The sequence below is a fragment of the Schistocerca nitens genome, chromosome 3 (genome assembly GCF_023898315.1).
Source record: "Schistocerca nitens isolate TAMUIC-IGC-003100 chromosome 3, iqSchNite1.1, whole genome shotgun sequence".
NCBI classification, from domain to species: Eukaryota; Metazoa; Arthropoda; class Insecta; order Orthoptera; family Acrididae; genus Schistocerca; species Schistocerca nitens.
The window spans coordinates 750369928-750395585 of NC_064616.1; the positions used below are offsets into that span (position 1 = coordinate 750369928).

At 40.5% G+C, this 25658-nt stretch overlaps 1 protein-coding gene across 2 annotated transcripts in view; it reads right to left on the minus strand.

The window, feature by feature from the left end:
- Positions 1–1372: 1372 nt before the first annotated feature.
- Positions 1373–25658, minus strand: part of LOC126248750 (uncharacterized) — a 405014-nt gene continuing 380728 nt past the window's right edge. For both annotated transcript variants that reach the window (XM_049950087.1, XM_049950086.1), the window contains 3 exons: positions 23538–23690; positions 5028–5174; positions 1373–4093 (listed from right to left, as the gene is read on the minus strand). In XM_049950087.1, coding sequence (XP_049806044.1) covers positions 1717–4093; positions 5028–5174; positions 23538–23690 — 2677 coding nt within the window. In that variant the 3' untranslated portion in view covers positions 1373–1716. The remainder of the gene's footprint in view (positions 4094–5027; positions 5175–23537; positions 23691–25658) is intronic.

Below are 25658 nucleotides of genomic sequence, written 5' to 3' on the forward strand. Positions count from 1 at the left end.
TAAGATAAATACTTGTCATTTTCAATGAAGTTCACAGTAACACAAGACATTTGTAGGTTATTTGCTTAGCTTTTCAAACTCTTGATTGATATGAATAGCTAATTTCTTGACCATTTACCCAGATGAATGGCTACCACTATACAGTGCCCAAGGATCAACTGGAACATCAAATTGTGAAATATATTGCTTAGCGTAAGTTGCATTTCCATCATCCTCCTGAACTCAGTCTCCACTAGCCCCTGTTCTATACTTGCCTCTATCCCATCTCCTATATCCACCTCATCCTCTCTCCTCGTGCCACACCAGCTTCAGATAATCCTAGGTGCTTTTCTACTACATCTTAGTTCACATTCATGTTTGTTGCCTTACCTCTAGACCTTCAGCCATTCCCCTGTACTGTTTCATTAAGTGAGGAGGTTCAGTGATAAGACACTCGACTCATATTTTGGAGGATGGCAATTAAATCTTCATTCGCACATCCAGATTTACTTACCAATCCTTCCCTAAGCTAAGCTTGTGCTCCATCTCTGATGACATCATTGCCAGTGGGATTTTAAACCCTAATCCTCCTACTGTACTGTTTTATTATTCTTAGTACTCACCATAGCAACAATCACTATACATCCCACTAATCCTACAATTATTTAAATGTTCATTTAGTCTATTTATTAAGCTCCTTGATACATTGTGATGTTCTCATATTTAATTGCAGGCCTATATTATCTTGGCTCTTTATTTTTTTATTTATTGCTAGTGTTATTGCTATTCTGCAAGCCCTTTCATTTCAAACCTGACAATTTTTTATGTGTTTGTCCAGCTCGAGACAAGAATCTACTATTCATTACCTTTTCTCAAAGTCACTGTTGTTGTCTGGCTGCTCCACAAAAATTCTGTTACGACATGTAAAATCAGACAAATCTGACTGCTCATAAGTGTTACAGGGATTGGTAATACAGTATAAGAACTTAGATGAGAGAACAGTCTTAGCTGGCATTTGCTAGTACTATTTTTGTCATTAAGAACTTTGACAATTTTCAGTGTTTTTTACAACACTAAAAATATCATGAATCTTTACAGATATAAATAACTTCTGACAGACTTCCATAGTCATAATTTATGAATAAGTGCAGGATAAACATTGTCACATAAATTTGTGTTAGGTAGTGATTCTTATATTTGAAGACCCATTGCTGCAAAACTCAAGTCAAGACATAACTGATAGATCTTCTACTAAATGTACTCACCAGATTAATGTAGGTTTGTTTCTTCCTACACTACAATGATGGGAATGAAAAAAATCACAAGTAAAAAACAAAATAGAGGTAACAATAAGAAATTCTTTTGTTTAAAACATTAAAAAATACTCATTTTTACACAGTATGTAATGCACAATTTTTAACATGTGTAGATAATTTTTTTTTTGCATTTTTGTACTTAAAATGGCATCTGAATTATCCTCCTATTTGCTTCAACATAGAAACAACACAGCTGCAGCAAAAATATCAATGTGATATGTAACAACAAATGATACACTGAACAAAAACTGAGCTGACTCACAGAAATATAGAGTATGTTACAGTTTTAGAATCTGTATCTCAGTTTTGATGTGCTAGGAAGAATCATTTCATGACTGAAAGAAATCTGCATTTTAGTCTTATATACAATTTATTCAGCTGGATGTTTTTGACCCAAACAGCTGCTCCTCTTCTTGTACTTTTATACATTAACTGAACGAACTGCGACAACACCCATTACTTCTCCTCCACATTCTGATCTAGAACTATGGTTTCTTCCTCTTGTGCTGCCACTCTGGTGAGTGGCAGCAAATTCAGATCCACTATGGCATCCAGAGTCCAAAGTAGCATCACTATAGCAGGTCGAAGTTTGCTGTGTCTGTGACTCAGATTCTTCCTCAGTACTGGCATTTGCTTGATACAATCCTTCTATGAAGCTCCTACTACTGTTGATGTTGTTTGGATTATTTGACAGTCTCATGGAGCTATCCACATTAGCCACTGTAGGGACCAAAAAATTTAAACATCTGTCACTAGGAGATGATGATGCTGGGGAGTTAAAGTTTGTGCAGTGGGATGCATTAAGTCTTCCTGTAGTGTTTACCACATTATTTCCATTAAAGGTGTCATGTACTGTAATAAAATTTTTGTGATGCCAGTGAGTGTGTAAAAGCTGGGGTTTGGCTATTTGCAGTGGCTGTTCAGGGATTGTTTCATACTGTGCATCAGGAGCCAGAAAATGTTTATTTCTTTGTAGTAAGGGAAAGCTGTCTAGAGGCTCACTGTTAGCTTTATGAATACTGTTCCTTTGCTGATGTATGTGAAGCTTACTCAGCTGCAGCACTGCTGAGATGCAGGGAGTTTCATCCTGGTTATTCTTGTTGCTCACTAATACTTCATCATTGGGTATTCTTAGAACTGATGAGGGCTCTGGGCTTGTAATGGTATCTCCTATGACAACATCATTGTTACAGTATACTGAATTGTGATTGTAATTGTCACATTGTGGCAGAGAGTGTGTTACCTGACATGTATAACAATTTTCATTATTATCTGGTACATGAGAAGTAACACCAGCTTCACAGTCTGAAAGTGACATGGCTGACTGTTGGATATTTTGTGAAGTGTCATAATCATCATGAGATTTTGGTTCAATATGTTGCTTATTGCACAATAAATTATTATGATGTGATGCTTCCTGCTTGCCCACTGACAAATTATCTTTTGACAGGCTCCTCTGTCTTGTTAATATGAAATGAAAGCAACTGTTTGATAACGTATGTTTTTGGTGATTAAAAATATCAGTTGTTGAATTTTTACATTCAGAATCAATAATTTCATGCTTGCACTTGTTATGATATTGATTATTACTTTCTGATACTCCCAATTCATTTTCTGAAGTATTTTTTAAATTAACATGCTTTGTTGTGACACTGCTTCTTTGCTGTATGCCTGTTTGCTTCATATTAAGATGATGACTTTTATCTGATGTGGCAAAACACTGTGATACTTGGTGTAATACTTCTGGTTTGGGAACAATAGGCTCTTCTGCTGAAGAAGCTGTAACATTTTGTTTCTGTGGAGCTGAAGCTTCATCATAGAAAGATGAATCTGGCCCATCATTGTGAACAGACACATTACAGCAAGAAGAAACATCAGCAAAATAAACCTCAGATTCAGTTGGTTCATTTCCATTTCCATGTGGAGCTTCATGTACAGTAAAAGCTGAACTTGCCACTCCTCGCATTTGTGGTGATCTGTGATTTGGCAGTCTTCCATCATCCTCTGGCTCTGAATGACCATCAGTCGTTTCCAAACGATGTGGAGTCAATTTATCAGCAACATTAAAATCATTTAATGCTATTTTTTCAGACATACTTTGACTGCGGTATGCTTCTGTTATCTGACGTTGTTGACCAAATAATACTTGTATACTGTTTCGTGGGAAACTGGATGTTGTATTAATAGCAACAACATGAGTTGGAGATGTGTGCTGTTTCTTTTGATCAACAGAAAATGGTATGTTAGCAACTGATTTCACAGATGAAATATCTATCCTCTTCTTTGCTTTTCGTACTGGGAGTGTGTTACTTACTCTTTCTCTACTAACTGATGAATTTTTAGTATTTTCACTGCTACTGTCAGCTGAAGCAGGTAATTTTGATTCATCTGCATTTGTATAACTTTCAGTAAGCACATTTTTCCTAACTTCTTCCACATTTGTGTCATTGGAGCCTGCTGCCTGGAGCTGTGAATTACCAAAGCAGTTCTGCTCTCCAAGAAACTGGCCTTGTACATGACAGTGTCTGTGAACATGACTGACACATGGTGGGCTCATAGAACTAGAATGTGGGAGCACACCAAGGATAGGTTCACGATGAGCTGGACTACTATGGTTTGAGTATGGCGGTGGTGGTCCCCACATGTAGTAACCTGGGCCATAACTCTCCACTTGTACAGATGCAACACCAACTCTCCTCTCTCCCTGGTGGTTATGCATGTCTGGATTGGGACGGCTGCTGAAACCATATTGACTGTCTGGACTGCTAGTGGTATTCCGGTAATTTTGACTGCTTTCTCTGAAAATTTAAATAAAAACAGAGTTAAATGAATTATATTTAAGCCAAATGAATTTTTATCATTCTATTATTAATACCATATGAAATGTTCTGTTAGTTCAGAAAAATCTCACGTTTCGATTATTCTAACATTTTACGTACAAAAGATATGGAAAAATGAATGGTTGTGAATTATTCTACTTATATGACTGTTGTTCAGATGTAATCAAGTACTTTTATTGTTAGATAATGGATAATTGAATTGTAAGTTGCCTGTGCTACTGCAATTATTAAGGGATGCTGCTGAAAGGGTTTTTCTATTTAATAATTTCAGTGTGGACATGAGAAGGACTATGAGCAAACATTTTTTGTGCTCATACCAGATTAGTAGAATTCCACAATAAGTGTTACTCTGCAGAACAGGATTTTCAAAACTACAAACCAAGTGGGGTGGTGCAATGTTTAGCACACTGGACCCACATCTGGGAGGACGAAGGTTCAACCCCGCGTCTGGCCATCCTGATTTAGGTTTTTACGATTTCCCTGAATCACTCCAGGCAAATGCTGGGATGGTTCCTTTGATAGGGCATGGCTGAATTCCTTCCCTGTCCTTTCCTACTCCGATGAGACCAATGAACTCGCTATTTGGTCTCCTTCCCCCAACAACCCCAACCCCCCTCAAAACAACATCTAACAACCTGAAGACCACAAAGCTTCATTTGCTACTTTACAGATGATGTTCTCTTTCATAGAAATGAGCTTATTTGTTGATCTGACAGTGGCAGATCGGTTTGAAAAGAGAAATCCTATTTGTTCTCAGTGAAATATATTTTCAAAATCACCAGTGACTGAAAATACTTCAGCACATATATATAATTTTATTTTATTAAAGCAGGAATTGTACAACCTGAAAACCTGAATTATTTATTTTGATGCCTTACATAACAGACATTACCTGGTATTTTGGTTGGTTGTATTGCCTCGAGCCCAGGGCAAACGACACCAGCTCCAGCCAGATGTAGGCCTGTGTGTATTTGAATTCCCATCTTCACCTGGGTTTGGTGAATATAGGTTACCCACTCTGCGTGGTGTCCAGTATCTGCTAGGATTTCAAAAAACAGCGTAGATAGTGTAAAGTTAAAAGATTGGGTTATTTATTCTGCATTTGAATGTAAGTGCAGAGAAAAAATGACAAGAGAAACTAGAGACAGGAAACAAATAAATATGAGTTAAGTATCACAAGTAAAGTACCCAGTTCACTGCAAATAAATATTTTCATCTCAAATCACAATTGGGTCCAAATCTGCAGGCAGGTCATCAATGAAGTACAACACTTAACACTGAAAGCACATTTATAACTGAAACCAACATACAGTCAGAACAGAACTGCACTCCTGGATGAAGATTGCATCTCTTCATACAAACATCAAATACTCCAGAATGCTGCTCTTCATGTAACGATTAAATATTCCATAATATACAAACATTACAAACACAACATACTTCAAGAAAAGATAAATGTTAAGTAACAGGCTTGAATTGGTGAGCTGCAGCACATAAGCCAGCAATGGTAACTATTATTTCACACTGCATGCACCACAGCTCATAGCATTGATCACTCTCCTGGAGAAACAGCAACCCACTGTTTCAGATGTTGTCATTGGAGCCAACTACAGTGCTCTTGACCTAGATCTTATCAATGGTTCTCTATGTAGTGGCACTGGTGGGTCCTTGTGTTCTGGTCATGCCATTATATTGTCTTCACTACTGTGAGCATAGAAGGTAGCCCATTCCATAGAAGCTTAGTGATTCTCAAGTGGGTCTCCATGCAGAGGACGTGAATAATATCTCTGACCTTTTGTCGTCTTGATGAAGAATCATAACCCTTGACTTCATATGTGACATCCAACGAGCAACAAAGGAAATATTCTTCTCGGGAATGCAGCCGGATCATTACGTTTTCATGACACAATATTTCCGTGGTCCAACTGGCCGCCATCTTCAGGCGAGAGTGCTGAACGTTCGGCAAGATTGCGCACCAGCACTCTCACCTGAAGATGGTGGCCAGTTGGACCGCAGAAATATTGTGTCATGAAGATGTAATGATCCGGCTGCATTCCCGAGAAGAATATTATCAATTATTACGCCGGGAAAGCCTTCGTAGTCACACAAGCAACAAAGGATATGATATGGCCAAAAGTAGCACTTTAGTAACTTTTGTGGAAGTCCTACTTTCTGCACTGGTGTAAAAATCCATACCCAGTCTCGTGGGCTGCATCTCACTGGCTGGTGCTTCACATTATAGTGCTCTCAGTCTTCCTCCTACATGCCTAGGTTCCTTAAACCAACTATCTGCCTTGCTTCTTTGGTGCTGTTGATAAGGTGTTTCACATATTCATCCTGAGTATTACCCAGTTAAAACAGGAACAGCGTATCCATTGTCATTTCGGCTTCACAACCATGGAGCAGAAAGAATGGTGTGAATCATGTAGTGTCTTGCTTTGCTGTGGTGTATGTTAATGTCAATACAGGAAGTACTGTATCCCTATCTCTCTATCTGACACTAACATACACCAAGAGTGTACCAGCCAGCACCTTATTAAAGCATTCTGTGAGATGTTGGAGTAACATTGAAATGCTTCAGGATAGCTGGCTGTAGAAGCTGGGATGATGAGCAACAATTTCTGCCCCAATGGATCATATTTCCTCTTATACAATGCTGTGTTTAATAATTGGAATTCTCCTTTGGTTGGTTCCTCCTTTTTCAAGGCTTCTGTGGTTTTCAGCAGAGCTGGATCTTCCCTCTGTTGGGCAGCAGTACCATTTAATCCAGTGATGACTGAGATTCCATCCACACTTCTGTGTTCCAGCAAAGGATTCCTTGAAAGGCAGTCATGATCTTGTGTTTGCATCCACCTTTGTATACCACTGTGACATTGTGCTCCTGAAGCCTCAGTGTCCACCTCACCTGACAAACTGATGGATCATTTAGGTTAGTCAGCCTGCATAGAGAAAGGTGTGCATCACAAAGATGAATGGTTTACGAAATAAATAGAGCTGCAACTTTTTGTTACCCCACACAACTGCATGGTACTCTTTCTCAGTTGTAAAATAGATCATTTTGGATTTTAAGGGTAATCTGGAAATGTTAACTATCATTTTTTCAGCACCTTCCTGAATTTGCCCTAGAACTGCACCTATTCACAACTGCTAGGGCCAGGGTCAACTTCCATCTTGGTGTTCTTGTCAAACAATGCTAGGACTGGAGAAGGTGTTAGCACCTTCTTAAGGACAATGAAAGATGTTTCTCATACATTGTTCCAAGCAAATTTGGCATCTCCCTTCAGTAGCTCTTACCAAGAGATTCCAACGCCGTTCTCTTGCTTCCCCAAGATTTTTATTTCTTGGGCAGTTAGGAAGTTAGGAGACATATTTTTGGATTCGTACAGAGGCCTGCAGCTTGAGTGCACTTTGACATGGTTGGCAGGCAGCTTAGATGTTCTTCAAATTTCTTGAAAAAACAATAATGTTGTCTAGATAGCAAAGACATATTTTCCAATTAAGGTATTAAAGAGGATGTCCCCCATACATTCATAGGTGGTTGGAGCATTGCACATTTCAAATTGCATAACCTTAAACTCACAGAGTCTGTCATAAATTATAAAGACAGTCTTTTTCGAGTCAGCCTCATCAATGTCAGTTCTATAGCCTGCCTGCACGTCCATAGTTTAGAAATATTTTGCTTCTTTCAAGCAGTCTAGGGTGTCATCAATGCATGACAATGGATAGATTTCTTTCTTCTTCATTTTGTTCAGTTGTCATAGTCGATTCAGAAATGTCATGTGCTATGCTTCTTTTTCACAAGGACCACATGAGAAGACTAGTAGCCCTCTGGAGATTTAATGATGTCATCTTGCAGCATCTTTTACACTTGTTCCTATATTATTCATTCAGCAGGCAGCACTCTATATGACCACTGGCTAATTGGTGTATGATCCCCAGTGCTGATAAAGTGTTATACCTTGGATGGCTTGGTCTACCTTTTCTGCACTCTGGATTTGAGAGCATCTGAAAATTTACACAGAATGGCTATCACTCACCAACATTGTTCCTCAGTCAGGCTATTTCCCATGGGTAGTTTGATTGAAGCTTTCTCCCCCTGCATTATCTCTAATGGTAGCAGAGAATGATTCTTTGTTGATGACACTAAGCTGTCCTTCATGGATTGATTTGGCTGTCCCTTCACACATATCTTTAGAGATGAGTTCTGGCTGCTTGTGAAAACTGGTGATTCACAGTTTTCCAAAACCACCTAACAATGCTTGAGTGTCACTTTCTTTTGTGAGCCTGAGTAGCTTTGTGCAATTGACAAAAGCTTCACAGTTTAACTGAGCATCTCAAATGACCACTTGTCTCATTGATGATGGCTGGATAACGTCTTTAGGATAAACAGCCAGCTAGAGCAATTTTTGTTATGTGTGCTTATTGGAATTCCTTCATCAGTCTGGAGCTCTGATCCTCCACAGTCTATGACTGCTTATGGTGCCTGCAAGAAGTCCCATCTGAGAATAACATTGTGACTACTTTCTATTGGAATGACAGATTTAAATGGCTGTGTTCTGTCATTGATAATTATTCTTGCAATATGTTTTACTGTCAGCTGGACATATGTCCGCCCCTGGTAACTGAGTGGTCAGTATGACAGAATGTCAATCCTAAGGGCCTGGGTTCGATTCCAGGCTGGGTCAGAGGTTTTCTCCGCTCAGGGACAGGGTGTTGTGTTATGCTAATCATCATCATTTCATCCTCATCGACATGCAAGTCACTGAAGTGGCGTCAAATCAAAAGACTTGCATCTGGCGAATGGTCTACCCGACGGGAGGCCCTAGTCACATGACATTTACATTTATTTTTAGCTTGACATATTTCCCATTTGTGACCTTCAGCACAATTGCTTTCATCTTCTTTAGCTACTGTGATAATTGCCTGACATTACAAGAAAAGAAGCTCCTGAATCAACAAGTGCCTGGATAGGCTGGTCATCAGTGATGACATCAATGAGATTTCTTGACATCTTGGTGACTGTTGTCCATGGAGGATTTGCATCTCTGGCAGTCTCACCTTCACAGGTGGTCACCTTACTTAGTTTTCCTGAAGTTATGGCTGGTAGCTCTGTATGGCAATGGGAAAAAGCTGCAATGTATTGGGAGTGACAACATCCAGGGCATGACAATGGGCTTTGTCCCACAGGTCAACTATGACTGGCATGGAGAAGACTGTTGTGATGGTTGGTGTATTGCCATGTAATAGTGATAAAGCACTTGTCTTCTCTCTCTGCAGTAGTGTACAATGTGTCCAACGCATCCATGGGGAAAACATATTGACATGATGTCCTCTGTCCTCCAAATGTCTGTTCTTCCATGGGATGCAGTACTTGTCAGTGGAGTTGGTCATATCTGCAGTGATCAGATGTTGCATTGTCATTTGATGGTTGTTGCATAAGTCTGAGTTGGCCACTGCATAAGTCTGAGTTGGTCAAGTCCATTCTTGGAGTGTTTGACTAGTGGCAGAGATTGGTGCTAAAGATCAATACACCCTTCTTTAACATTCCCTGTTACCTCCTAATGCATGGGGCCCACATGGATGGCTGCTGTCCCTTGTTACTGTGACTGCCATACACTACTGTATCTCTTGTCTTCCTATCTGGCATATGAGAGAGGTGAATTTGTGGTGGTCTTCCACAACTGTCACAGAAATCACATTCTGCAACTGACCATATTTCTTTCATCCAGTTCTTCTTTGTAGCATTTTCTCAATTTTCTGGCACCACTTGGTGAATTTCTCTGCCATGACATACTTTACCAGAAGATATTGGCAAATGTCTTCTGTGACTCCTTTCATCAAGTGTGAGATTTTGTTGACTTCTGTCATACTGGGATTCATGATGGGGCATAGGGCCAAAATATCTATATGTATGAGCAGGTCATTTCCCCATTATGTTGGTCCTGTGCTTAAATTGTTCTTTTAATAATCAGACCTGCTGCAAATTGTTGCCAAATGTTTTCATCAGTTTGGCCTACCTTCACCAAACAATATCACATTGAAACCATAATCAACTCCAAATATGAAGGCAGGATCATAAGAAAGTTTTAAACTTAGCATCACTTGACACCAGCTTATAGGCAGAACAGAACTAAACTCCTGGACAGAGAATGCAGTTGCTTATACAAACACTGAATATTCCCAAATGCTGGTATTTATACAAATACTGAATATTTCAAAATAAACAAACATTACAAACATAACATATTTCAAGAACTGATAAACATTAAATGAGAAATAATTCCTGATGATTGGATTTGAACTGGTGATCCTAAGCACACCAGTCAGTGATGCTAACAATTATGCCATACTGCATGCACCACAGCTCATGACAATACTGATGAGAAACAAAGCAAACAAAATGGAAAAGAACTGATGTAATCATGAGAGCAGTATTTAAGAATTTTGAGAATTACATATTTACATCCAGCATTTGTGTTTAACCAGTTCAACAGTAATTTGGTGTATCAATTGGTGATGTGAACTAAGTTCACTGCTTTGCAATTTACATATTCAGATTCAAGGCCATTTTCAAAGTTAGCAGCTTCACAAAGTAATGGTGCATAGAAACTCCACACAACATAACTGATATGCCTAGGAAAATGCCAGTGCCTAAAATGATTACTAAATTATCTTATATCAGGATTGTCTACTGAACTGAGGAAAATGTGTAAAACCATTTTATATGCATGTCTGTCCACAGAATTTATTTTACTAAACAGAAAGAAAAGGAAGAAGCAAAAATAATAAACAATAATTAAAAAAGAGTTTTTGATTTTAACACAAAGTATTGAAAATATAATCAGTACCAAGGAACAATATTAATCTCAAGCAACATTAGATGATTTTTTTAAAAAAAATAGTAAGAGGTTCTTCAGAATGAGATTTCTGGTTGGAAATTCCATAGAGGCAAGAAAAGGAAAATAAATCTCTGTTTGCAGCAAAGAAAATACATGGCTCATCCATTTTCAAAGTAATGAAATGCAATAGCTTCTTCTTTAAGAAATTGTGCTTCTCATCACTGACACATATGTGGGAAAATTAAAGAGATGTGCTTTTGTGTTTCTGTTCATTATAATTGACTGCAGGAAATGAAGAACTGTTGTCTCTTATTCCTTGGATGTCCAAAGGCAGACATAATGATGAGAACTTCTCATGGTTACAGTACTTAAGGTATCTGATAGGAAGAATCACCAGAGATACTGAAGATCTTAAGCACCTCAGCTATAGATCTTGGATGATGATATCATTCATTTGCTTCAGTTTTAGAATTATTCTTTGCAGTTGCAGTTAAATTCTCCATTCACATTATACAGAGCTGTGAGACCTACATATATCAAGACCATCGGTATCATCCACCATGTGGGAATGAGGCTACCTATGGCTGCTTCCATCCACATTCCGTGGCTGGGCAGCCTACACTAGGAATCTGGTGGTAGCACCTTGTGGTGTGTTATGTCTATAGATGTTTTGCTGTTCCATGATCATCTACATTCCAAACTGTACCGCATTAAATGAATCGCCTATGAACACTTAAACCATTTGATATGTATGCCAAGCAGGGCCTAATGCTAGGTGGCATACTGAAAATATCACCCACAACCCAGAGTTGGAGCTGACTTCTAACCACTCTATTGAAGAGGCCCAAAAAAATGTAGGTTTAGCATTTTTAACTCTATTTTATAGAATTTTAAATAAACTCCACAACTAAATGGGTATATTCACTGATAGATCTAAACAGATGGGTTTTCATAGCTGCATTGTAACTTCTCCTGAGAATGTTCTTAAAATGTGTTTATGAAATTGGTGTACTCTGTCTCATGCATAGTTACATATAACCTAAAGGAACTGGAACAGATGATGTGTATTTGTAAAGCAAAATGTTTCACATGCTCTAAAGTTCTGAATCCATTGTATATGTTACACAGTCCAGACAATACTGGTCAACATTATACAGCTACAAAGGATTTGAATGAGGTGTTATTCCACTGGGTCAGAACACATGAGAATTCTGGGAAAAGAAGTGGCTGATATGACAGACAAGGAAGCATGTGCTGAAAATACTGTTGATTCACTGTGCTGTTGCCAAACAGACTATCACCTCAATGTTGATGTTCAGAGTCATATATCAGTGTAAATTCCATTCTAATGTAGAGGTTGTCAATCTCACCAACGTTATTATCCATGTACTCATGTGTAGCACAGGAACTGAGATTTGCAAAGCAAAATGAGAAACACTGAACTGTTTCCAAACATTCCTTCACAGAAAATATAATATAATTGGATGGATAAAAAATCAACTCACCAAGTGGAGTGGCAGAGGAAAACACACTTATCAATGGTATTGCAATTTACAAACTTTTGGAGCCAGTGGCTCCTTCATCTGGCAAAAGGGTTGAAGGGGAAGGAAGACTTCTTCTGCCAGAAGAAGGAGCCACTAGCTTTGGAAACTTGCTAGCTCTGAATACATTTTATACGTGTGTTCTGCTGTTGCCACTTGTTGAGTTGATTTTATATCCATCCAATTACATTATATTTTCAAAAGTTGCTTATTTTCATCGATATACACTACTGGCCATTAAAATTGCTACACCACGAAGATGACATGCTACAGATGTGAAATTTAACTGACAGGAAGAAGATGCTGTGATATGCAAATGATTAGCTTTTCAGAGCATTCACACAAGGTTGGAGCCGGTGACAACACCTACAACATGCTGACACGAGGAAAGTTTCCAACCGATTTCTCATACAGAAACAGTAGTTGACCGGCGTGGCCTGGTGAAACGTTGTAGTGATGCATTTTGTAAGGAGGAGAAATGCGTACCATCACATTTCCGACTTTGATAAAGGTTGGATTGTACCCTACGCGATTGCGATTTATCGTATCGCGACATTGCTGCTTGCGTTGGTCGAGATCCAATGACTGTTAGCAGAATACGGAATCAGTGGGTTCAGGAGGGTAATATGGAATTCCATGCTGGATCCCAATGACCTTGTATCACTAGCAGTTGAGATGACAGGCATCTTATCCGCATGGCTGTAACGGATCGTGCAGCCACGTCTCGATCCCTGAGTCAACAGATGGGACGTTTGCAAGACAACAACCATCTGCACGAACAGCTCGATGACGTTTGCAGCAGCATGGACCATCAGCTCGCAGACCATGGCTGCAGTTACCCTTGACTCTGCATCACAGACAGGAGCGCCTGCGATGGTGTACTCAACGACGAACTTGGGTGCACGAATGGCAAAACGTCATTTTTCGGATGAATCCAGGTTCTGTTTACAGCATCATGTTGGTCGCATCCGTTTGGCGACATCGCGGTGAACGCACATTGGAAGCGTGTATTCGTCATCGCCATACTGGCGTATCACCCGGCGTGACGATATGGGGTGCCATTGGTTACACGTCTCAGTCACCTCTTCTTCGCATTGATGGCACTTTGAACAGTGGACGTTACATTTCAGATGTGTTATGAGCCGTGGCTCTACCCTTCATTCGATCCCTGCGAAACCCTACATTTCAGCAGGATAATGCACGACCACATGTTGCAGGTGATACAGTTGTCTATAAGACAGTAGAAATGCCAGAGGGAAGATCTATTTGCAGAAGTATCTACAGAGGATTGATGAATGGTGCAGGGACTGGCAGTTGACCCCTAACACAAATAAATATAACATATTGCGCATAAATAGGAAAAGAAAATTACTACTGTACTACTACACTATTGTAACCACAGTAAAATATCTCGGAGTAACTACCTACAGCGAGCTTAATTGGAATGACAACGTAAAACAATTAGCAGAAAAAGGAGATGCCAGACAGAGATTCCCAGAAAGAATCTTAAGGAAATGTAACTAATTCACGAAAGAAGTGCCTAAAACGGAGCTTATTCCCCCGATTCTTGAGTATTGTTCACCAATATGACACCGTTACCAGGTACACTACTGGCCATTAAAATTGCTACACCACGAAGATGAAGTGCTACAGATGCGAAATTTAACCACAGGAAGAAGATGCTGTGATATGCAAATGATTAGCTTTTCAGAGCATTCACACAAGGTTGGCACCGTTAGCGACACCTACAACGTGCTGACATGAGGAAAGTTTCCAACCGATTTCTCATACACAAACAGCAGTTGACTGGCGTTGCCTGGTGAAACATTGTTGTGATGCCTCGTGTAAGGACGAGGAATGCGTACCATCACGTTTCCGACTTTGATAAAGGTCGGATTGTAGCCTATCGTTGGCGACACCTACAACGTGCTGACATGAGGAAAGTTTCCAACCGATTTCTCATACACAAACAGCAGTTGACCGGCGTTGCCTCGTGAAATGTTGTTGTGATGCCTCGTGTAAGGACGAGGAATGCGTACCATCACGTTTCCGACTTTGATAAAGGTCGGATTGTAGCCTATCGCGATTGCGATTTATCATATCGCGACATTGCTGCTCGCTTTGGTCGAGATCCAATGACTGTTAGCAGAATATGGAATCGGTGGGTTCAGGAGGGTAATACGGAACGCCGTGCTGGATCCCAACAGCCTCGTATCACTAGCAGTCGAGAAGACAGGCATCTCATCTGCATGGCTGTAACGGATCGTGCAGCCACGACTCGATCCCTGAGTCAACAGATGGGCACGCATGCAAGACAACAACCATCTGCAGGAACAGTTCGACGGCATTTGCAGCAGCATGGACTATCAGCTCAGAGACCATGGCTGTGGTTACCCTTGACGCTGCATCACAGGAAGGAGCGCCTGCGATGGTGTACTCAACGACGAACGTGGCTGCACGAATGGCAAAACGTCATTTTTCGGATGAATCCAGGTTCTGTTTACATCATCATGATGGCAGCATCTGTGTTTGGTTACATCGCGGTGAACGCACATTGGAAGCGTGTATTCGTCATCGCCATACTGGCGTATCACCCGGCATGATGGTATGGGGTGACATTGGTTACACGTCTCGGTCGCCTCTTGTTCGAATTGATGGCACTTTGAACAGTGCACGTTACATTTCAGATGTGTTACGAGCCGTGGCTCTACCCTTCATTCGATCCCTGTGAAACCCTACATTTCAGCAGGATAATGCACAACCACATGTTGCAGGTCCTGTACAGGCCTTTCTGGATACAGAACATGTTCCTGTGCTGCCCTGGCCAGCATATTCTCCAGATCTGTCACCAACTGAAAACGTCTGGTCAATGGTGGCCAAGCAACTCGGTCGTCACAATATGCCAGTCACTACTCTTGATGAACTGTGGTATCGTGTTGAAGCTGCATGGGCAGCTGTACCTGTACACGCCATCCAAGCTCTGTTTGACTCAATGCCCAGGCTTATCAAGGCCATTATTACGGCCAGAGGTGGTTGATCTGGGTACTGATTTCTCAGGATCTATGCACCCAAATTGCGTGAAAATGTAATCACATGTCTTTTCTAGTATAATATATTCGTCCAATGAATACCCATTTATCATCTGCATTTATTCTTGGTGTAATAATTTTAATGGCCAGTAGTGTATTCCTTTACAGAGGAAGAAGATACATCAGTGCTACCTCTATTTAATTCAGGTAACACCGCCAAGATGAGTGAGATATAGATTTTAGTATCAGTGCCATTGAGAAACAGCTGAAATCACTAAAATTAAACAAGGTTCCCGGAAAGTACTACAGACTCCCATGTATTCCTCTGAAATGGATTGTAAAGACAGCATTGTATATATACACTGCTGGCCACCGTAAATGCAACACCCTGTAGGAAGCATCCGAATCAAGTGAAATTTACACCATGGGTTTGCAGCGATGAGATATGCAACTGATTAGAATTTCAGCGCAGACGCACATCACGCGCGCCTGTGGCGTCATCTCATAGCGCCATTTAAGGCTTGGCGATTTCGACGAGTGTACATTTGGCACGTGTGTTTACCTTGTGGTTGTTTCACAAGACGATCAGTTATGCCTCGTAGACAACAGCGAACATCTTTTGATCAAGTATCCGAGTTCGACAGAGGAAGGATAGTGGCTTACCGAGATTGTAGATTATCATACAGAGAAATCGCTAGTCGTGTTGGACGAAACCAAACAACTGTAATGTGGATAAGTGACCGTTGGATGCAGGAGGGTACGACGGACCGACGTGGTCAATCGCATTCACCTCGGTGCACCACTGCACGTGCTGATAGGCAAATTGTGCGCATGGCAGTGGCGGATCGCTCAGTGACATCCCGAACGATAGCACAGCACACTGTGTCTGTAACGCATCATCCAGTGTCTGCGCGTACCATTCGACGCCGTTTACAGCAGTGACGCAGAACCACAGACGTCTCCGTCGCCAATGGTGTGATGACAGACGGATGTGGACGGCAGAATGGAATGACGTTGTCTTTACTGACGAGGCACGCTTCTGTCTGCTCACCACGATGGTCGGATTCGAGTGTGGAGACACCGTGGAGAGAGGATGCTGGACAGCTGCATTATGCACCGCCACACTGGTCTTGCACCGGGTATTATGGTATGGGGCAGCATTGGATATTACTCTCGCACGCCTCTAGTACGCATTGCCGGTACTTTAAATAGCCGACACTACATATCCGAGGGGCTGGAGCCAGTTGTCCTTCCTTACCTTTAGGGCTCGGCCACAGCCATATTTCAACAGGATAATGCGCAACCACACGTGGCACGCATTGTACAAAGGTTCTTCGTCAATAACCAGATTGAATTGCTTCCCTGGCCGGCTCACTCTCCAGATCTTTCGCCGATAGGAAAAATGTGGTCCATGGTTGCTCAACGAGTGACCCAGATTACATTCCCAGCTGCCACACCAGATGATCTTTGGCAACGTGTGGAAACTGCTTGGGCTGCTGTACCCCAGGAACACATCCAACGTCTCTTTGACTCAATGCCGAGACGTGTGGCAGCGGTGATCCCCAACAATGGCGGCTACTCTGGCTACTGATTCTGGCAGGAACCACATGTCACAGACGTCTGTAAACGTAATCATTTGATACTTGGTCAACATGTTATCTACAAAATAAATCTTGTTGTGCTACCTCTTGTCTTTCTTGGTGTTGCATTTACGGTGGCCAGCAGTGTATTAGAAAGTGCACAGAAGTATTTACGAGGTGTGGCTAGAAAAAAACCGGACTAGTACTGGTGAAACAATAAAACGAATGCAATAAGGCTGAAAGTCGCGTGGCCTGTCACGTGACTCTCGGTCCGCCTACTGCTTGAGTTTCATCTGCCTCCTGCACTCAGTCTGCCCGTGGCGTCTGTTTTAAGTAGTTGACGTTTTGTCTGTGCATCGGAAAATGTTGAGTGTACAGAAAGAACAGCGTGTTAACATCAAATTTTGTGTCAAACTAGGAAAATCTGCAAGTGAAACGTTTGTAATGTTACAACAAGTGTACGGCGATTATTGTTTATCGCGAACACAAGTGTTTGAGTGGTTTAAACGATTTAAAGATGGCCGCGAAGACACCAGTGATGACACTCGCACTGGCAGACCATTGTCAGCAAAAACTGATGCAAACATTGAAAAAATCGGTAAACTTGTTCGACAAGATCGCCGTTTAACAATCAGAGCAGTGTCTGAGTTAACAGGAGTTGACAAGGAAAGTGTTAGGCAGATTCTTCATGAAAGTTTCAACATCAACAAAGTGTGTTCAAAAATGGTTCCAAAGTGTCTCACAATTGAACAGAAGGAATGCCGAAGAATGATTTGTTCTGACATACTGGAAAACATTGAAAGTGATCCCACCCTCTTACAAAATCGCCAATCGATGCATTGGAAAACTCCTGGTTCTCCACGACAAAAAAAAGCACGAATGTCAAAATCGAAATTCAAGGCAATGATGATTGTTTTTTTTTGACATCAAAGGGATTGTGCACATTAATTGGGTACCAGAAGGACAAACAGTGAATCAGCATTACTACATTAGCGTCCTGGCTACCCTACGTGAGCGAGTACGGAGAAAACAGAACGATTTGTGGAGAAAAAAGTCATGGATCCTTCACCAAGACAATGCCCCATCTCACAGTGCGTTGTCAGTGAAGACGTTTTTGGCAAAACACAACATTCCCATCTTAGATCATCCACCCTACTCACCTGATTTGGCCCCTGTGACTTTTTTCTTTTCCCTAAAGTCAAGTCAGCTTTGAAAGGAACTAGATTTGAGACTGTTGAAGCAGTAAAAGAAAAAGCGACAGAAGTAATGTATGGACTTACCGAAAATGATCTGCAGCATTGCTATGAACAGTGGAAAATTCGTATGGAGCGGTGTAGAGACCGAGGAGGAGAGTACATTGAAGGAGATAACATGAAATTGTAAATAATTGTAAATAAATGTTTTTTCCAGCATCAGTCCGGTTTTTTTCTAGCCGCACCTCGTAAACAGTCATTCTTCACATGCACTTCACAGTTATTTTCAGGGTACAGTTGTATTTTTAGATTTTGATGTAGAAAACTTGTGGGTGGTAATGTCCATATCTCAACCATGACTGCAGTCTCAGGCAACTGAAACCACACTGTGAGCAGTGGCACCAGTGCATGATGGGAGTCACAACTGGGTGGGGGTAAGGAGGAGTCTGCGGCGGGGAGGGAGACAGATAGTATGGTGAGGATGGCTGACAGTGAAAAGCTGCAGGTTAGGCGGTTGGCAGGAGAGAGGTGGGGAGGGAGGAGGGAGCAGTAATGGGAAAGGAGAGAAATAGAAAGAAAAAGAGAAATAATTATTGTCAACAATAGCGGGCAGAGATTAATGGAAACTGATGTCAGAAGGGTTATGCGACCAGAGGAGGTGTTGCACAGATATCACTCAGCTGTGTAGTTCACAAAAACCGGTGGTGGATGGATGGCTCCAGATGACCCAGATTTGAAGCAGCCATTGAACTCAGGCATGTTGTGCTCAGCTGAATGTTGTACCACTGGGTGGTCGATGTTGTTCTTGGTCACAGTTTGGTGGTGACCAGTCATTCTGGTGGGCAGCTGGTTGGTTGACATACAGTCCCTGGCCAAATTATTAGACGAACTGCACATTTTTAATGTTGTTTGTAATAATTACATGTTGAGTACTATATTTAATGCGATTAATCAGAAAAATGATGACAGCTATTCAGGGAACTTATTACATTGTTGAATTTTGTATCTATTGTTGCTTCATGGCATTGGATTGTTGACTTATTGTAGGTATTAATATGCAGAGTACAATACAGGAAAGGACCTGTTGAATAGTGTTCTCACATGTAACTAGTGTAATATTTTGCTCACTTTTATTATCAATTTTGTAATGTCGACATCACAATTGATTGTTTAACAAACAGATATTACTAACTGTGACCTTTAAAATGGGTAAAAGAGGGGATATTTCACCACATAAAAAAGCTGAGGTCAAAGCCCTTATTAACACAAAAATGTATTCCAGTCATGAAATTTCACAATGGTTGGAAACATCAGAAGCTAGTGTGAGGCGCATAAAGAAGAAAATTGATTCAGGTGAAGAACTGAGCCCCAAAAGGAAGAATAAATGCTGAAGAAAACCAATGTTCACTCCAAGGTCAGAAAGTTTTCTCAAAAGAACTTGCCTAGAAAACAAATTTGAAACAACGAAACAGATAAAATCTCCAGAATGAGATTTTCACTGTGCAGTGGAGTGTGCGCTGATATGAAACTTCTTGGTAGATTAAAACTGTGTGCTGGACGATGACTCGAACTCAGGATCTTTGCCTAACACAAGCAAGTGCTCTACCATCTTACCTACCCAAGCACGACTCATGACCAGTCCGCACAGCTTCAATTCTGCCAATACCTCATCTCCTAGCTTCCAAACTTCACAGAAGCTCTTCTGTGAACCATGCAGAACTATCACTCCTGGAAGAAAGGATATTGCGGAGACATGACTTAGCCACAGCCTAGGGGTGGTTTCCAGAATGAGATTTTTCACTCTGCAGTGGAGTGTGCACTGATATGAAATTTCCTGGCAGACGAGGTACTGGCAGAATTGAAGCTGTGAGGATGGGTCGTGAGTCATGCTTGGGTAGCTCAGATGGTAGAGCACTTGCCCGCAAAAGGCAAAGGTCCCGAGTTTGAGTCACGGTCTGGCACACAGTTTTAATCTGCCAGGAAGTCTCATATCAGCGCACACTCCACTGCGGAGTGAAAATCTCATTCTGGAGACATCCTCCAGGCTGTGACTAAGCCATGTCTGTGCAATATACTTTCTCCCAGGAGTGCTAGTTCCACAAGATTCACAGAACAGCTTCTGTGAAGTTTGAAAGGTTGGAGACAAGGTACTGGCAGAATTGAAGCTGTTAGGATGGGACATGAGTCTGCTTGGGTAGCTCAGGTGGTAGAGCACTTGCCTGCAAAAGGCAAAGTCCTGAGTTTGAGTCTCGATCCAGCACACGGTTTTAATCTACCAGGAAGTTTCAGATAAAATCTCAACTGGAAGAGTCTAATGTGAATGCATCTGATGCACTGTTTGCAGAAAGTTGAAGGATATTGATTTCAAGGCCTGTCAACCCAATAGAAAACCAATGTTAACAGCCACAATGAAAGTAGAGCATCTGAAGTAGGTTAAACAGTGGGGTGATAAGGATGTGGATTTCTGGAGATTGGTAATTTAACTTTAAAATTATTATTTACAATATGATATAACCTATGTACATTTATTCATAGTATATTAATTATGTTTCTTGATTTTTACAGGTATGCTTCAGCGATGAAAACACATTTGAAATTTTAACTAACAAATGTCAGTATGTGCACCATCGAACAGGAGAAAAATTTCATCCCAACTGCATTATTCACACCACAAAATGCGCAACTAAGTTGATGATTTGGTCTGTCATCTGTGGCAAGGGTACAGGATGTCTTTACATGGTTAAAGGCATAATGAGGCAAGACCAGTTCAAGGAAGTCCTGCAAAAACAAAAACAGTTAATACCACAGCTCAGAGAATGGTTCCCGAATGGGGAACCATTTATTTTTATGCAGAATGGAGCTACCTGTCACACAGCCAGGTCAATTAAATCCTTTCCGAAGGAACAAAATATCCCTCTGTTAGACTGGCCTGGTAATAGTTCCAACATGAACCCCATAGAAAAAAAAAAGTATGGGAACTAATGAAGAGGGAGGTGGCAAAAGATGTCATCACAACAAAAACACAGCTCTTTGAGAAGATCATCAATGTGTGGTATCATTATCCGCAAATGCAGGAAACTGTACAGTCCTGCATTGACAGCATGCCATGTCATATTAAGGCTCTCATAGCTCCAAAAGTTGGCTCAACAAGATATTAAAATTAATGTTTTCACTTTCATAATATTTTAATTTTTGTTATAATTATTGAAATAAAATATTTTCAACAAATGCTACATTTTATTTATTTGTTATATCATCTTAGTTATGAAGTAGACAACTCATAATCATTTTATCACACTTTATGTATTAAAAACAAACAAATTTTGTTAGACATAAATAAAAAATTTACTTAAAAACTGTAGTGCATCTAATAAATTGGCCAAGGACTGTATTGACATAAAATGCTGTGTACTGATTGCAGCAGAGTTGGTATATGACACGGCTGCTTTCACAGATGGTCCTGCCTCTGATGGGATAGGATAACCCTGTGACAGTACTGGAATTGGATGTGCTGAGTTGGTGGATTGGGCAGGTCTCACACCTGGGCCTTCCACAGGGGCATGATGCCTGTGGCAATGGGATGGGAGTAGGAATGACATAGGGTTGGTCCAGGATGTCATGTAGTTTGGATGGGCAATGGAGTACAACTTTAGGAGAGTGGGAAGAATCTTGGATAAGATAGCCCTCATTTTAGGGCATTGTGATAAAGTCCTGGCAAAAATTATGCTTCAGTTGTTTCAGTCCAGGGTGATAATGGGTCATGAGGGGGCACATTTTTGTGGTTGATTCTCGGAGGTGGTAGAGGCATTAGGTGTGTGTGAGGATATGGCATGGGAAATCTGGTTGTGGAGTAGGTTTTGGGAGTAGTGCCTGCCTGTGAAGGCCCTCATGAGATCTTAAGCATACTGGGCAAGGAAGTTATCATCAGAGCAGATATGCTGTCCATGGCTGTATGGGAGTGATTTTTTGGTGTGCAAGGAGTGGCAGCTGCTGAAATGCAGGTACTGTCCCTACCCCTCTACCTAATGGTTTCTCCTTCCTCCCTCCTGCATTTATGACCACCTACCTGTCATTTTGCTTGGGACAGACAGGTATGGCTGAGGGGCCACATAAAGGTAACATGAGAGTTACCTGGGAGAATCTGCAGCAAGCAGATGTGTCTCAGCCTGGATAGCACTTCACTGAGTGGGATGCATTGTATCTTGCCTTATGTTAGAATAAGTTACTTTGGAGACTGCAGTTATCAGATTTATGTCTCATCCTGGTAAGTATTGCAGTGAGCAGAAAGCATTGTTATCTTGCCATGTGTTAGAGTAACAGGTAGCCTGGAGACTCCGTCACTGGTGGAGGTATGTCTCAGTCAAGTCAAGAGCAACAGTGAGTACACATCTTGTGTATTATGAGAATAAACATATTTTTATATCAGGGGTTGTGTTCTGGTAATTCATTTTAGTGAAAATAAGGGGCGACAGTGAATACTCTTGTACAATACACTTACAAAGTAAATGGACCATTGCAGAACCAGAGACCTGCAAGTGAACTGCATACACATTGATTTTTCATTCTCCTGACATATGTGAAATTTGGCATCTAGAACATTTTCCATTTCCACTCTTTAGTTGTATCAAAATATACTGAACAGCTGATGATGGTGTTTTAGTTAGAATTGAAACCTTTTCATTTCTTTTTCCATTTACCTGTGAATTTATAATCTATATTCAGTTACAAATGAACCACATTTGACCCGAACTGTCAGTTTATATGCTTAGGGATTGGCAGTTTTATATAAAGGCAGAATTACTGTACATTGTCAATCATATTACATTTATCACCACCTAGATGTGATGTTAGGAAACATAGTTCATGATGAAGGTTATTTGATGCCCACTGGTCAAGTACGTACATAAGGGAATGGACAGGGCATTCATATGAATTTCACTTACTGCTATATGTTACATATCTTTATTGCTGATGATAAATGAAATTTTTCAGTTTTTGTTAGTAACTTAAATGTAACTTAATATATTTTACAATTTAACCAAGTAATTATCCATGTTAAAGTTGTTGGCAACATTCCCTCATGCCACTGTGAAAGGGGAATATTGTATTGGTATATTTTAAGAGTTGTAGGTGTAATCTTTATGTAGATGGTTTTGTTATTTCTGTATACTTTTAATAATATTTTATTCTAACACATAAATTCAATTAAAGGTTTGTTACCTCTCATCCATAACCTCCCAAGGGAATCCTTCATGTGGAAGTGGGTAGCGGCAATCATCGCAGCAGTTGCAGTGGCGTGCTGTGTGCTGTTGTCGATACATATAACGACACCTCATCTCCAATTGTTCCCAGTACATTTTCTTTTTTTCATGACTGAAAAATTAAAACAAACTCCAATAAATGTTAAGTTAGAATTGTAACATTTTCATTTCTTTTTCTATTTGCCTATAAATTGATAATCCAGATGCAGTTACAAATGAGCCACATTTGACCCTAACTGTCAGTTTATATGCTTTGCTAAACGAAGTTTGTGAACTGCTTGCATAGCTTTGTGATGAAAATATTTTGTTAGAGGGCTAGCAGCACCATCATGAGTAGCTTTTGAGAAAACTGCAGGGCACCATGTCCACAGTTTATATTGCCTACACTAATACGTTATGACCTACCACCATACTACAGAGGGACAACTCACCATTCAAATGAACCAGGAGGCAACAAGAGTCATGTATACCACACTGTTTTGTTGAATTCTGCTGTATATAGATTACTGAAGGACACAGATGGACTTTAACCATGCTGAAAATGGTGCATGAACAGAAAAAATTTGATCAAATGAAGCCATATAGTTCCGGCAACTTTTTTCAAGACTCAAATATCTATGATGTATATTTGCAGACTGAAGCAATGAATGAAAAACAGTTTTATTTGATTAAAGCACCTATGATTGGATTTCAGACAGGATTCTCCATTTTATTTGATGCTGAGGTATTATTCCAATACAGCGGGAGAGACTCTGCAATGTTGTTCAAGTTTTGGGGGGAGTACCAAGTGGGCTGAGGTGTGAATGGGAATTTGGATTGAGGAAGGAGGTGTGCTAGGTTGTCCATGCTGTTGTGCAAAGCCACTGCACCAGTATGGCATAGTGGTTGTGCATCCGCCTAGTGAGTAGAGACCCAGGTTTGAATCCTGGCCTTGGTACAAATTCTCATTCACCACTTCAATGTCCATACACACAGAAAAAAAGATTTGAATTAGCTCTATGGAATTGAAATTGGGATGTGTTGACTGATGACTTTTCCAAATAATCATATTTTCCACTTTATGAGGTGGATGTTGATTTTTTTGTGCTTTTATGACAGTAAATGAGATGCATGAAATTTTGAATGAATTAAAAAAATTGTGTTTGTGGTTTGATGGCATATGTTTGTGGTTTATTTCTAATCACCATGACAACCAGAAAACAAGTATTTTTTTAATGTTGTTAACTTCATTTCTTGACAATGGGTGGCCACAATGGAGTGAGTGGTTTCCATCCATTTGCAATTCAATGTTCTCCTAGTATGGCCCATTTTTAATAATAGTCATGCCTGATGGTCTAATGGTGAAGCACATATCTGGAAACTGAAAGGTTGCAGGATCAAATCTCGGCCAGACCACAAAGTATTTCCATCTGCCTTTAACTATCCTTCACCTCTCAATGATGTGAAGATTCACCAGGACTGACAGGTGGTTTGGATTCCACATTAAACTGTACTTCAGCTTTCCCTGGTATGATTACTAGGGTAGGTTAGGGACATGTAAGTTTCTGAAGAGGCATCCAATTGAAAGACTCACACCAAACCTTTGAGCCACATGGACTCAGTATTATTGTCTCTGATGATTTTGTTGTTGGTTGGTTGGTCAGTTTAAAGGCAGGGGGAGGGACCAAACTGCTTGGTCATTGGTCCCATATCATTGTTAATGGGATGTTAAACCCTATACTTCCTATCTTTTATCCTAAATGAGGTATAAATGAAGCCATGCTACAAAGAAAAAGAAAGGAAGATTAGAGTTTAACATCCCATCAATGATGAAGTTCGATTTCAATGCTTGTTTTCAAAAATTCTTTTTCATGTGTATTCTGATTTCACATCTTCTAAGTTCTGAGGACTTTTGCCTTATAGGCCTTTTTCATTCTACAGAAGAGGAAAAGGTCACACAGGAGTTTGGACCTGCTGAGTAAGGTGGGTGCAAAATCTTGGGCATTTCATTTTGGCCATGAACTGCCTAATACTTCATGACATAGGATCAAGAACATTGTCATTTTGGAGGAACCTTGGATCACTACAATGTGGACAGTTT